The sequence below is a fragment of the Centroberyx gerrardi genome, chromosome 16 (assembly GCF_048128805.1).
Source record: "Centroberyx gerrardi isolate f3 chromosome 16, fCenGer3.hap1.cur.20231027, whole genome shotgun sequence".
Lineage (NCBI taxonomy): Eukaryota > Metazoa > Chordata > Actinopteri > Beryciformes > Berycidae > Centroberyx > Centroberyx gerrardi.
The window spans coordinates 7,860,456-7,872,915 of NC_136012.1; the positions used below are offsets into that span (position 1 = coordinate 7,860,456).

At 45.8% G+C, this 12,460-nt stretch overlaps 1 protein-coding gene across 1 annotated transcript in view; it reads right to left on the reverse strand.

The window, feature by feature from the left end:
* Window positions 1–693: 693 nt before the first annotated feature.
* ccdc88b (coiled-coil and HOOK domain protein 88B) overlaps window positions 694–12,460 on the reverse strand; it is a 31,748-nt gene continuing 19,981 nt past the window's right edge. The window contains exons 19-28 of the mRNA XM_071927168.2: window positions 11,100–11,492; window positions 9,656–9,817; window positions 9,179–9,456; window positions 7,868–8,011; window positions 6,584–6,770; window positions 5,225–5,370; window positions 3,921–4,028; window positions 2,960–3,111; window positions 1,425–1,772; window positions 694–873 (exon numbers count right to left, since the gene is read on the reverse strand). Coding sequence (XP_071783269.1) covers window positions 836–873; window positions 1,425–1,772; window positions 2,960–3,111; window positions 3,921–4,028; window positions 5,225–5,370; window positions 6,584–6,770; window positions 7,868–8,011; window positions 9,179–9,456; window positions 9,656–9,817; window positions 11,100–11,492 — 1,956 coding nt within the window. The 3' untranslated portion in view covers window positions 694–835. The remainder of the gene's footprint in view (window positions 874–1,424; window positions 1,773–2,959; window positions 3,112–3,920; window positions 4,029–5,224; window positions 5,371–6,583; window positions 6,771–7,867; window positions 8,012–9,178; window positions 9,457–9,655; window positions 9,818–11,099; window positions 11,493–12,460) is intronic.

The window sequence follows — 12,460 nt, forward strand, 5'->3', positions numbered from 1 at the left end:
TTGTAATTCCCTCCCACAGAGCGACGCCTGCATTTCGGAACATGATCATTGTCATTTGTTTAATTGTGCTTTTCATTCTGTCGCTCCTTGATTACGGGTAGAAAATAACTGCAGGCTTTTAGTACTATTAAGTACAGCTCGGGTCGGCTTGGGTTTTCAATTTCGGGGATCTTTATACTTTTGCTCCACCACGTTTCAGAGCTAATATTCCACTGTTTATTTTAGCACCTGGTATCTAACAGCTGCTGCTTTTTACCTTTAAAAAAAATCATTTCAAAATATTTCATCAGTTCTTAAAAGGGATTCTCTTCTGACTAAGAGCAAGCCAACTTAAAGAAGAGGCAATCAGAGCAAACGTAACCGGATCACCGACCATTTTAGCTTAACCTATAAAGGTTAATGGAAGACCAGATGAAACACTTCCTAGCACAGAAATTTAGTACTTGGGGTGAAATTTTCATTCAAGGACTTCTGCCTCTGCCAGCGCTGCTCCACTTGGGTATTTCTTCCAGCGCTGAACTTAATACATGTGATGTTTTCTTCCTAATGAAGTCCATCCCGATATCCCTGATGACTTTTCTATGCATCTGCAGCATCACACACACTGTAGTGCTGCTGCTCTGGGAGGGAATTACATACTGTATGTAGGGAGAGAGGCTGCGTTCCTTCAAAGGTGAGCAACACCAGAAATCATTCACTGACTGAAGAATTTATTCATGTATTCCAAAATACTAAGAGGATCTCAAATACAGTCAAATTGCTCAAGATATACAAACAGTTGTATCAAAACCATAAAATATTCGTTTTTAAAGTGAAAGTTGACTATAGCTCTTCCTCAGGCCGTCGGTGTGCCGTCACTGGAGTGTTGATTGTCTGAAAGGCAGAGAGAGAGAAAGAAGAGAAGACTCTAATCCTGCAGTTAGGTATGGAGCACACGTATAGTTTATTAAAAAGAATATTAGCTGTATTTTGTGTGATCGCAGATGTTATGACTACTCTCTGGCCGCAGTTTAGTTTACAGTCGGATTTTTATTTAGCTTGACATTTAACTTGTTGCCCAATAGATCTTTTACAATGCTGCGCACGGAGCGTGCTCGCAAACACAAACACTACAAAATCCATCCATCTCAAGTTATTTCATCTAGTATTGAGTCTTACTATCTTTTTTTTTTGTGAGAAAACCCCCATTGGCAGATTTTTCTGCCAATGGGGTGAGATGATTTCACTTGTTTCCGATGCAAATGGATAGTTTTTGTAGTGTTTGTGTTTGCGAGCCTGCTCCGTGCGTAGCATTGTAAAAGATCTATTCAGTAACAAGTTAAATGTCAAGCTAAGGAAAGCGAGACTAAATGACTTGGTAAGATGGACATTTTTGAAGACACACACACATTTTCCTCCTCCACAATCCCTCCCCTCCTCCTCACCTCCCCCTCCGTCCTCCTCAATGCTCTCCTGCCTGCACGGCGGCGTCTCCGCCTCCTGGGGGGGCGCGCTCGCTTCGCTCCTCTCCCCCTCCCAGAGGACAGTGGAGGTCTGCTGGGCGGAGCGGAGCCGCTGGCGGGGCGCCGTCTTCTGGTCGCCGGGACTGAAGGACTGGGAGACCCCGGAGCCCCCTCGGGCCAGGCCCAGCCCCCAGCCGTGACGGGAGCCCAGCTTGCGACGGCCCCCGGAGCCGGAGCGCCCCACCGGGCTCCCGGGCCCCGAAATGTCCGGCTCCGCCTGGGGCGGGGCTCTCCTCGCGGGAGAGGGAGACACCGGAGCGCTGCGGGGGTCTGAGAGCAGCGGGCGGTAGATTAAAGGTAAGAAGGGAAAAGGAAAATGATGGCTGCTATTATTATTTCCATCACATTTTTCATACAAATGCAGCTCCAAGTGCTCTTTTACAACCCATTACAGGTGCTAGCATTTAACATCAATAAATCATTAGCACACTCGCTTTGAGACATTAGTATAATTACTGTACAAGACCATCAGCATGAAGATTGGCAGCCTCACCCGGCCTCTACTCTGCATTTTACATTGTGTGCCACCGGGTCGGATTTGGAGGGAAATCTACTGGATTTTTTTACGGCACAAAACAGGAAGAGGCCGCTGTTCTTCCAGAGCAAACGGAGCTAAAGCTTTCAGAGTTTCTGGCAGCAGATGGTGGTCCAAAGTCCGATGGAAAAATCACTTCCAACATGTTTATCCTCAGAAAACCCTTGACTGAAGAAGGTCTTAATTTTGAGAAACACTAGCACTAACAATACCACTGGTGTGAGATAGAGGCGACCAATCATCTCCACCATGGTCTCATTTGTTTACGGTAATTATACCAAGGTATCACAATTGATTTAACAATCATATACTGATGTTGAACATGCGACATGTAGCACCTTTAAAATATAACAAATTGGTTGGGAAGGGATTCTTCAGCTTTTTCCACTTTCCACTTTTTCCACCAGCTTTTTTTGCACAGATGAAAAATTCTGCCTCCCCTTGGGATCCAGGTTCATTAAAACACACAAGACCTCTTGTTAAGGAACAGAATCAGGCCTGCCATCCAGTTCTGGTTTAAGAAGCCAGGGGTTGGGGGATAATAAAAAAACTCAAGGCACGGGGACAAAAGTAGCGTGTCAAAAAGAGAAAAGAAAATTCATGAATGCAAGTTAGGACTTTTCAGAGTCAAATGAATGCACTCCACAGTCAAGGTGCATGAAAAGAGTCTTTTCTTTTCAACACGTGGTTGAAAAGAAAGATCTGGCAGAAAGATCTAAGGGGGAGAGAGCGGTATCAACGCCGACCACACTTGGTAGTCATGAGATGATTTGTATGCATGCCTGTAGCCCTGCTTGATGGTGTGTGCATGTGAGCGTATCTTTGTGAGAGCCGGTCGGTCGGTGTTTGTGTTTGTGCGAGTGTGTGTGTGTGTGAGAGAGTGAGTGTTGGTCTGCCTCTGTGTGTGTGCGTGACGTCTCACCGGGCTGCGGCGTGTGTGTGTCGGGTGTGTATTCGCCGCTGTCGGCCAGGTTCTCCACGCTGCCCGCGGCGGTGAAGAGGGCACGTCCCTCTCTCGGTCCTCCCCGGGGCTTGATTAGCTTCTTCATCCTGTCTGCAATCCAGTTGGACTTCCTACGGGGATACAGACGGAGGGCAGGGACCGTTCACAAAGGGGCATGAGTTCAGGGAGTGTGTGTGTGTGTGTGTGTGTATGTATGCATACTGATAGAACACCCTGATTTTCCAGATACATTCTGACTCAAATTCGGCAAAGTCGCGATCACAAAATGCAAAAAGCTCAACCCATCAGCCTTTATAGTAAAATGAAATAAAATGCTCAGGAGCTTGTAAAAGTCACAATGAAACGAGAGCATCTTGCTTCCTTAATGTGACGCATTTCCTGTTGAAACAGGATGTTGGGGCGGGACATAAGGCAGTGAGGCATCATTCAAAAGTGTAAGCCAATGGGAGATCAGTCAGGGAGAGAAAGGCAGTTTTATTTGATGGGAGGGACAGAGGGGCGGGACTGTTCAAAAATCTGTGATGGTTTTTATTGGTTGCAATTTTTATGTACGCCTCCTGGTACACGATGATGTCACCACTAAAGATTTTCTGTTTTCCAGGAAGTAAAAGTAATGAGATTTTGATATAAATATACAAGAAAATACATTTTTTGCCAAAAAAAAATGTGTCAAATAAGCATATGGTATGATAGAGTGAGCTAAAAAGGCAAAAAAGTCATTTTTCATTTCAGTGTGACTTTAACCTGAACGTACCTGAAATATATTAAAGGTGGACTTCTGAACCACTTTGTAGTGTCAGCTTCCTTTTGTACTTGCACTATAACGGGTGAGTCAGTTAATTGACTCTGGGTTATCTAATGTCACCAAGGGGATTAATTGTGTGTGTATGTGTGTGTGTGTGTGTGTGTGTGTGCATACTTGGCCTTGCTGGCTGGAGGCTGCATGCTGGGCTCCAGGACTCTGTACTGGTCCATAATCTTCTCCACCAACTTCTGCTTCTCCCGCCGGAGCTCACTCAATTTCTCCCTGAGGGAAACCACACGAGGCGTCAGAACAAAGGAGGAGCGGCTGAGAGGAGGATGAAAGCAAATGGAGTAGGAGGGCTATTCATTGCACTTCATGCATTCATTATCAGTCGGAGGAGATGGGATTATTCTGCGTGTGTGTGTGTGTGTGTGTGTGTGTAACATGGCTGATAGCATGTGATAGAGCCTCTTGGTAGATCTGTTTGAAGTGGTTGATCAGATAAGAGAACACGTGTTTGACTTTCATGATCACACCTAGCTTTTGTTTTCTTTGGTCCGTACCAGAGTGGAAACACTTCCCGATTACAAGTGAACCAGGGCTTGTAAACAAAAGTCACATGACTCACGAGTAGCTTGTTTATTGGACAGTTTAGTAGCCTGTCATCCAATGAGGTTAGAGATGTTGGTGGTGATGGAGGTTACAGGGAACTGATTCCAGCCTGATGAGTCATTTTCTAGACAAGTACTCTTAGTCAAACTCTGACTGAAATAGCAGTACTTTTATTCAAATATGTTTCAATAATATTCCATTTTTCCCCCGTACAACAGCAGGCGTGGAGACAGTGACCTTCTCCACCGTGCAAACCCAATTATCCATCGCACTGCAGGGGGCTGAAAGGAGGTGTGGAGTGAAGCACTTGGCAATGTTGACAAAAGGACTTTTTTTATCAACGCTTTGATTTAACAAAGGGTCGAACCTGAGTAGACAAGGGAGTCATTTGGCAAGGAATAAGTTGAAAATGTACAAAAGATGTAATTGGCAACACATTATGCTCATCAGGGTCTTTAGGAGAGGGAGATGGATACAGAAAGCTTCAGACAAAAAGGATGAAGAGGAACAGAAGTGAAAACCTCAAAGGCTGAAAGCAATTCTGCATGCTTCGTATTAGTTGCCGGTTGATCTGCGACTGGTTCCAGTCATTTACAGCTCGTACTGCTGAGTGCTTGTTGAGTGTGAAATTATAGTGTTACAAACTCAAATCTATCAATATTCTATTAGTAAAGTGCAACCAAAAGCAATATGAGAAATCCATCAGTGTTCTTATGCATGGGATATGAATACATGCTGCGTTTTTGCTCAAATAGTTCTGGGTGTGTCTCGCAAAATATGTTTCCTCTCACACATTACATATTCTCCTGCCATGATACTGGAAGTTTAACAATAGTGTATGTGTGTGTGTGTGTGTGTGTACTGACTGGTACTCCCTCTGCTGTGTATGGTGCTGGTCACGGCGCTCCAGGCTCTGCTCCAGCAAGGCCCGGTTCTCCTTCAGCAGACTCTGGTTCTGCTCCGCTAAGTGCCGGTTCTCCTCCTCCATGTTCCCCTTCAGCTGGGTCAACAACTACACACACACACACACACACACACACACAGATACAAGCGCACACACATAAAACCATGGGCACTAATCAAAACAAATGCCTGGGGAAGATTAAAATCCGCTGTGTGTGTGTGTGCATACATGCTAATTAGTCTGTGTATCAGCATGCTTGAGGATGTGAATGTGTATGCATATATGTATGAATGCATACAGAGAAGTGAAGTAAGAAAAAAAATGAATCCAAGCTGCCCAAGTGGTGGCAACAAATAGTTTTTTTCATCAAAGAATTAACTGCTGCTAGTAACAATGATGGCGAGTGTGCTGCCGTGCAAACTGCTGCTCAAGGGCAGATAAATATTAGAAATAGTGATAATGATCAAGATGAGAACAATAAACAGCGTCGAAATGCGGTGACACCATGGAAATTCGGGCTCCGGTGTTCAGCTCGCAGCCTTTGCATGCAGGCTTTTCTCAGCCCCAGCTTGAAGGTGAAGAATAGAAAGGATGGATTGAAAAGAGTGAGGGGTTGGGATCCAGGGGCCCCCCGTGATGCTTGACTTGGCCCCGGGCCCCCAAGTCGCTCAGTCCGCCCCTGCACGAGCCGAAGCTCAAGGACAAATGAACACTTCACAGGAGAGTTGCTAAACAACACAAGGCCACGGCTTGTGGCAGGCATTCAGCACACTGAATCCTTGTCATTTTGGCAGCTCCAACACTGTGGAAGAAAATTCAACATATGTATTAACAGCTGAACTGGGGTCACCTCAGGGAATGTAAGGTTCCATGATGTACTGTACTTCACTGTAACCCTTGTGCTATAACTTACTATGCCAGAGGTCTTGTTGTCAGAGTGGCTCCTGGATGTCTCTGAGATGTCCATGGAAGCTCTAACTTAAGAGATAACGTGTTGCTTCTACTCTACTTTGGTGACCTGTTCTAATGTCAGCACACTCTGTACGTCCTTGGAAGATACATAAAGGACTGGTTCAATTCTTTCTCTTCGAAGAAGTGTATGTAGCCTCCTGCTGTGTGCATCTCTTCCTCTCATGAGACTTCTTTTAATAAATATATATTCAAGTAAGACGAACCTCTGACTCCGGAACATTTCTTCAACAAACACAAAAGCATCGGTATCAGCCTTGAAAAACCCATATCAGTCAAACCCTGGTTTCTAGTGTTTTGTCCACTCCCTGTGCGTTTCTCTGTTTTGTATGCGTGTCCGTCCGGCTCTCACCTGGTACTGGCTGGTGAGGCGGACGTTGTTGAGGTCCAGGCTCTGGTTGTTCTCCCTCAGGGTGCTGAGCTCGCCCTCCAGCCGCGTCCGCTCCAGCTGGGCGGCGCTCAGCTCGCCTCTCAGCACCGAGCCCTGAGCCAGCAGCTCCGCCTGAGACGCCAACCACTCCTTCTGCTGGGCCTGCAGCCTGGAACACACACACACACACACACACACACACACTCACTGCTGTGTAACGCCGTTTCCACAAGTGCTCTCGAAGTAAAGGTTATTATTATATTATTATGCAGCATGACGAGCTCTCCCAAAGCCAAACCGCCACCCTAGGGATTCATCTGACAGCAACTCGGACAAAACGGGTGTAAAAACACATTGTGGAATATAATTGGAGTTACTTCCACTTCCACCATTGTTTACAAAGCATTATAGAGGAGGATAATCATCTATTTTTGTTTGTAATGAGATGAGATGAAAATCAAATGATCCCCATGAGGGAAATTGGGTAATATTTAGTAATAAACATTGGGGGGCATGTTATGTTCCAAAAGAGGATTCAGAGTGTTTTGAAATGAAACCTTTCATGTGAGTTAAAATGGAATGGCAGTACAGCATGACTCAGTACTGAACGGATCAGCCTCGGCCTCCATTCAGACCTCCAACAGCCAAACTGAACAGATGCCCAACTAATATGAACAAAATATGCAAATGTATTTTATATTAATTACATAATTTCCTAAATGCAATTAAAACACCAAATGACTCATTAAAACTAAAGGGCATTTTAGAATGCACAGTCGTTATTTTCAACATATGTCGTCAGATCCAGAGAGCCAAGGAGGCTTTCCTCTTTCCAGCTTGGCAGCCAATCACGTGAAACCAGTCAGTAATCAAATGCATCAATATTGATGATGAATAACTGGTTCATTAACTGATTAAGGTACAAGTGGCTTATGATGACGATCTTAATGAAGTCCAACACCCCCAAAGAATAATATAACCAGTATTTAGGACTTTTTTCAGCCTTAACTGTGAGTTAGCCTGAACTGAGGCTGCTATGCACAAGGATGTGATAAAGACAACACATAAATAAATGAGGAAATACGTCTCCATCTGAAATGAACGGGTGAGCTGTGTCCAAACCCTGAAAAAAAATCCCTGAAAAATCCTACATTCCACCCTGTGATTAATATATAAGCTTCTGCTCGACTGCAGGGAGAGGAACGGAGTGGAGGATCAGATCGCACCGCTGCCAGGCCGAAGCAGCCGAGCCGGAGAGCAGCTTACCTCTCGCTGTCCTCTCTCACTCTCTCCAGCTCCCGCTCTCTCTCCAGCCTCCTCTGGGCCTCTCCCTCCAGCTTCTCTCTCTCCGTCCTCATCTCGCTCTCTCTCTCCTCCAGCTGGGCTTTGCCTTCCAGGAGCTCCGCGTACCTTGGGATAGCAAACACAATATTACCCCTGCAAATATGTATGACTTTAAATGCATGAGTGAACGCGGGGGAAGAGGAACTGTGTGTGTGTGTGTGTGTGTGTGTGTGTGTGTGTGTGTGTGTGTGTGTGTGTGTGTGCGAGTGTTTGAAGGGTGCAGTGAATGTGTGTGTGTGTGTGTTCTTATATTTCTATCCTTATGAGATCCAAATGTCTGATTCTCACGTGTAAAGGGGGCTAGGTTTAGGGTTAAAGTTCCTAACATTAGGGGATTAGGATTAGGTCTAGGTTAACACCAGTTCCTAACATTCAGCGTTCCAAGTAAATAAACAGCAGAAGAAGCAGCATGAAGAAGTAAATAGCAGCCAGTAGTTTTAATGAAGCTGTCCACAATGACAGTGAACGCAGCACGCAAAGGCCTCAAAAATTGGTCACGTCTCTCTTTCAGCAACAGTTCGCAGGTTTGCCCCGCCTCCAAACTGTGGCTATTGGTGGAAAACTGGTCTTGTACTTCCTGTATTCCTGTATTCCCTGACTGGACAATGAATAAACCTGCAGGCTAGCTACTGTTTGGTCGAGTGGTTCGTAGGAAAACTTGCAGGTAGAGCTATGCCACCAAATCATTGATGCTGTGAATGAAGTCAGAATTGGTACAGTTGTCAGAACTGATTAAATATTAATATTTAGAGCATTACAGTATACTACAACAATTAAACAATTCTACAAACTCAAAGAGATGTAAGGGATGAAGCTTGGCATGACAGTCATGCGCGTCAGCTGATCCAAACAAACACCAATCACATTTCGACACTTCCAACTCCTCACTCCTTATTAATCAATATACTGCGATTGTATGGCTCTGTGGGCTTGTCTGTTGAATATATCTATATGTTCAATATCTCAGTATGTGTCTGCTGGGTTCTGTTCTCTGTACACTGTGGGGGTTTGATTGCGCTCCCTGCAGATTCTTCAGTATGCTGCTGGGATTCATACTGGCAGCAGAATCTGTACTGCCAAACACAACTGGAGCAATAAATGGTTCTGATCTGAGTGTTCCTGACTGAATTAAGGTTAGTTTAGGATTGGGACTTGGGTTTAGGGTTTAAGGGATAGTTAAAGGAGAGAGAGAGAACAAGTATAGGAAGGGTGAGCATGCGTGTGTGTGTGTACCTGGCCTCCAGCTCCCTGTGCTGGGCCTCCACACTGCGGTTGCTGCTCCTCAGCTGAGAGTGTTTATCCAGCAGCTCCTCTAGCTCCGCCTCCTGCCGCTGCTGCAGCGCCGTCATTCGCTCCTGGTCCCGCCTCAGCGCCTCCATCCTGGCCGATGACTCGTCCCGCTCCCGCGCCCACACCTTGGACTCCGCCTCCAGGGCGGCGCAGCGGGCCTCGCTCTCGCTGCAGCGCGCCAGCACCGCCGCATGCTGGGAGCTCACTGACGCTTGCTCCACCTGATGCAGGAGCGAGATATTCACTCATGTGATTGCATAAGCCTGTTGTTTGATACATGCACACACACACAATCGCAATAGATGTAACCTGTAACAATTTGTCTGGTAAACAGAAATGCTCCTAGACACTTTGTCCAATATGAGAAAACCCTAGTGCCGACTCTGTATGTGTTCCCTCTGTGTTTGTGTGCTCGGTCACCTGTAGCTGGGTGTTGAGTGTCTGCAGCTTGGTGCAGGAGTCCTGCAGGCTGAGGGAGTGGCGGCGCAGCGCCTCCAGCTGCTCCTTCAGGTGCTCGCACGCCTCCTGGGACTGGGCCAGCCGGGACAACGAGGCCTCCTGCCCCGCCACCGCCACCGCCTTCTGCGAGCGAGAATCACAGGGAGGGGAGGGGGAGGATGAGGGGGAGGCAGATGGTGAGAGAGGTAAAAATACACGCTTTCATCCGAACCACCTTAAGGACAGAACACATGATCTCCTTCGGCGTCACACACACCGCTCAAAATTTCCACGTAGCCGCTGCGCTCAAACTTGAAATAATTTGAACTTTGACCCAGTTTGCAGCTGACCTTTCAAAGCGCTTCCAGTCAGATTACAGCTTTATGTGACATTTGCGTCGATGTACAAAGACGGAGTGAACGGACGGATGAAACTCACCTTGTTCCCAGAACTGTACCATATAACATCAAGAGTTGAAAATAAATTCTCCTAGTCAACATCAATATTCTTTATTGACACATTTTATACTTTTTGCAACCTTGCAATACATGATATCTTTGCGTGAGCATTGAACCAATCAGCAAATTCATTACACATCCATTCATGAGACGGTGTGCATTGATAAGAAAAGGATGAGGTAACAATATTGGGTGGGTGAGTATTGAGCTGGTTAGATTAAAGCTCACACAAATAATATCATGTTTTGCAATATTGCTGAGTCTATAAAATACCCTTAAAAGATTCTATAAGGAGACGATTTAGCGTCACCTAATGTTTTTCTATCCCCTCCTCCCTGCTACCATACACACCTCCATGATGATGTATCAACAAGCCTGCCTTCACCTTACTTAGCCATGACTACAGTGCGGAACACTCATCATGTGTGGGCGCCCTTACAATAACACGAGCGCTTACGTGGGTGGCCCCAGGGGGAATTGAACCCCTAACCTGGCAGGGTTAATGCAAGGCTATACCCATTGAGCAACACGCTGAATGAAACCCCCTGAGCTTGGCAGTGCGAGCATCACCCTTTGCAATTTGATGTTTGAGTTTATGTGTGTGTCTGAGAGAGAGACAGAGAGAGAGAGAGAGGGGGGAGCAAGAGCCGAAGCGAGAGAGAAGCAGAGGAGATAAGGGAGATTAACAGTAGCCGAGGTGACATTATAAAAACTGATGAGCAGAGATAAAGCAGTAGTTCTGAAAATAGAGTGCGGCACTTGGGAAGCGGTGTACTAGGATGACTTGGTGGTTGTCAAGCATCCCTACAGCAAGCATTTCAACATAATATAGATTATCTCCCTTGCACAAGAGCTGCACGGAATCACACAGACACTCACAGATACACAGAGATTGAAAAGTACACACATACACAAGATATATTCACACACACACACACACACACACACACACACACACAGGTACACACCTCTCTCTCCAGCTCTATCAACCTCTCACTCAGCAGCCTCTCTGCCTCCACTGTGGCATCATCAGGAGTCCTGGAAAGGTCCTGACCTTTGCCGTCTTCCGCGGGTTGATCCAGGGTCGGCGTCCCCTGTGTGTGTGTCTGAGAAGTGTGTGTTTTGTCTGAGCGGTCTGACTCGGAGACGGCGTCCGCCTCCGAACTTCCCCTTCTCTTTTCCGACCGAAGGAGACATTCGCTTTTCTTCAGGCTCTGGGAGAGAGAATCGATTCTCTTCTGCGATTGGTCGAGGGAATCCGCCGCCGCCTTCAGTTCGGCCTCGGCTTTTTCTAGTTTCTGGCTCAGGCGTTCCGCTTCGCCGGACAGAGCCTGAGAACGCGCCTGCTCTTTGGATAGGTCCTGATAAGAGATGGGAGCAACAATGTGTTCAAACAGTGAAAGTTGTTTAGGAGGGTGCAGAGATAGTGCTAAATAAAAAGGTGATAAACAATCAGTTATCATCATTTGACAAAGCACCACAAATATAAACAGAAAAACTCAGAAAAAGCATTAATTTGTCTCTTTTCCGTAAAAAAACCCTACCTTTATCTAATCTTTTGTTTGATACTATGCTATATACTATGAATACATGTCTTAAAGGGTAGCTTCGGTATTTTTCAACCTGGACCCTATTTTCCCATCTTTTTGTGTCTAAGTGACTAAAGGGGACAACAATTTTTGAAATTGGTCCAGTATTGAGCGAGATCGCTTCAGCCAGCAGCCGCGAAACGAGCTGCAATGTAATCCGACGGGGCAAATCGCACCGTCAATGTACGTCCACTAAAAGTGCTTGTTTTTGCCACTGACAGGCTCGGATTGTTATTATAAGTGTCTGACAACATTATGGAAAGGACCCTACAGAGAAATGAAACGTTTTTCTTTACCTTTCGCTTGATCCGGTCTGTGTGTAACTTCCTGCAACAACTCAACTCTCGCGAGACTTGAGTGAGACTTCGTTACACACAGCCTGGATCAAGCGAAAGGTAAAGAAAAACGTTTCATTTCTCTGTAAGGTCCTTTCCATAATGTTGTCAGACACTTATAATAACAATCTGAGCCCGTCGGATTACATTGCAGCTCGTTTCGCGGCTGCCGGCTGAAGCGATCTCGCTCAATACTGGACCAATTTCAAAAATTGTTGTCCCCTTTAGTCACTTAGACACAAAAAGATGGGAAAATCGGGCCCAGGTTGAAAAATACCGAAGTTACCCTTTAAAGATAAATGTCAGCTTAAAAAAGGTAAACTCTATTCTGCAAATAAACTAGGGGAACTGAGTTTAGGTGAGTTTATCCTCCACTGCATCCCTGTATTGGAAGGGCGCTTATAC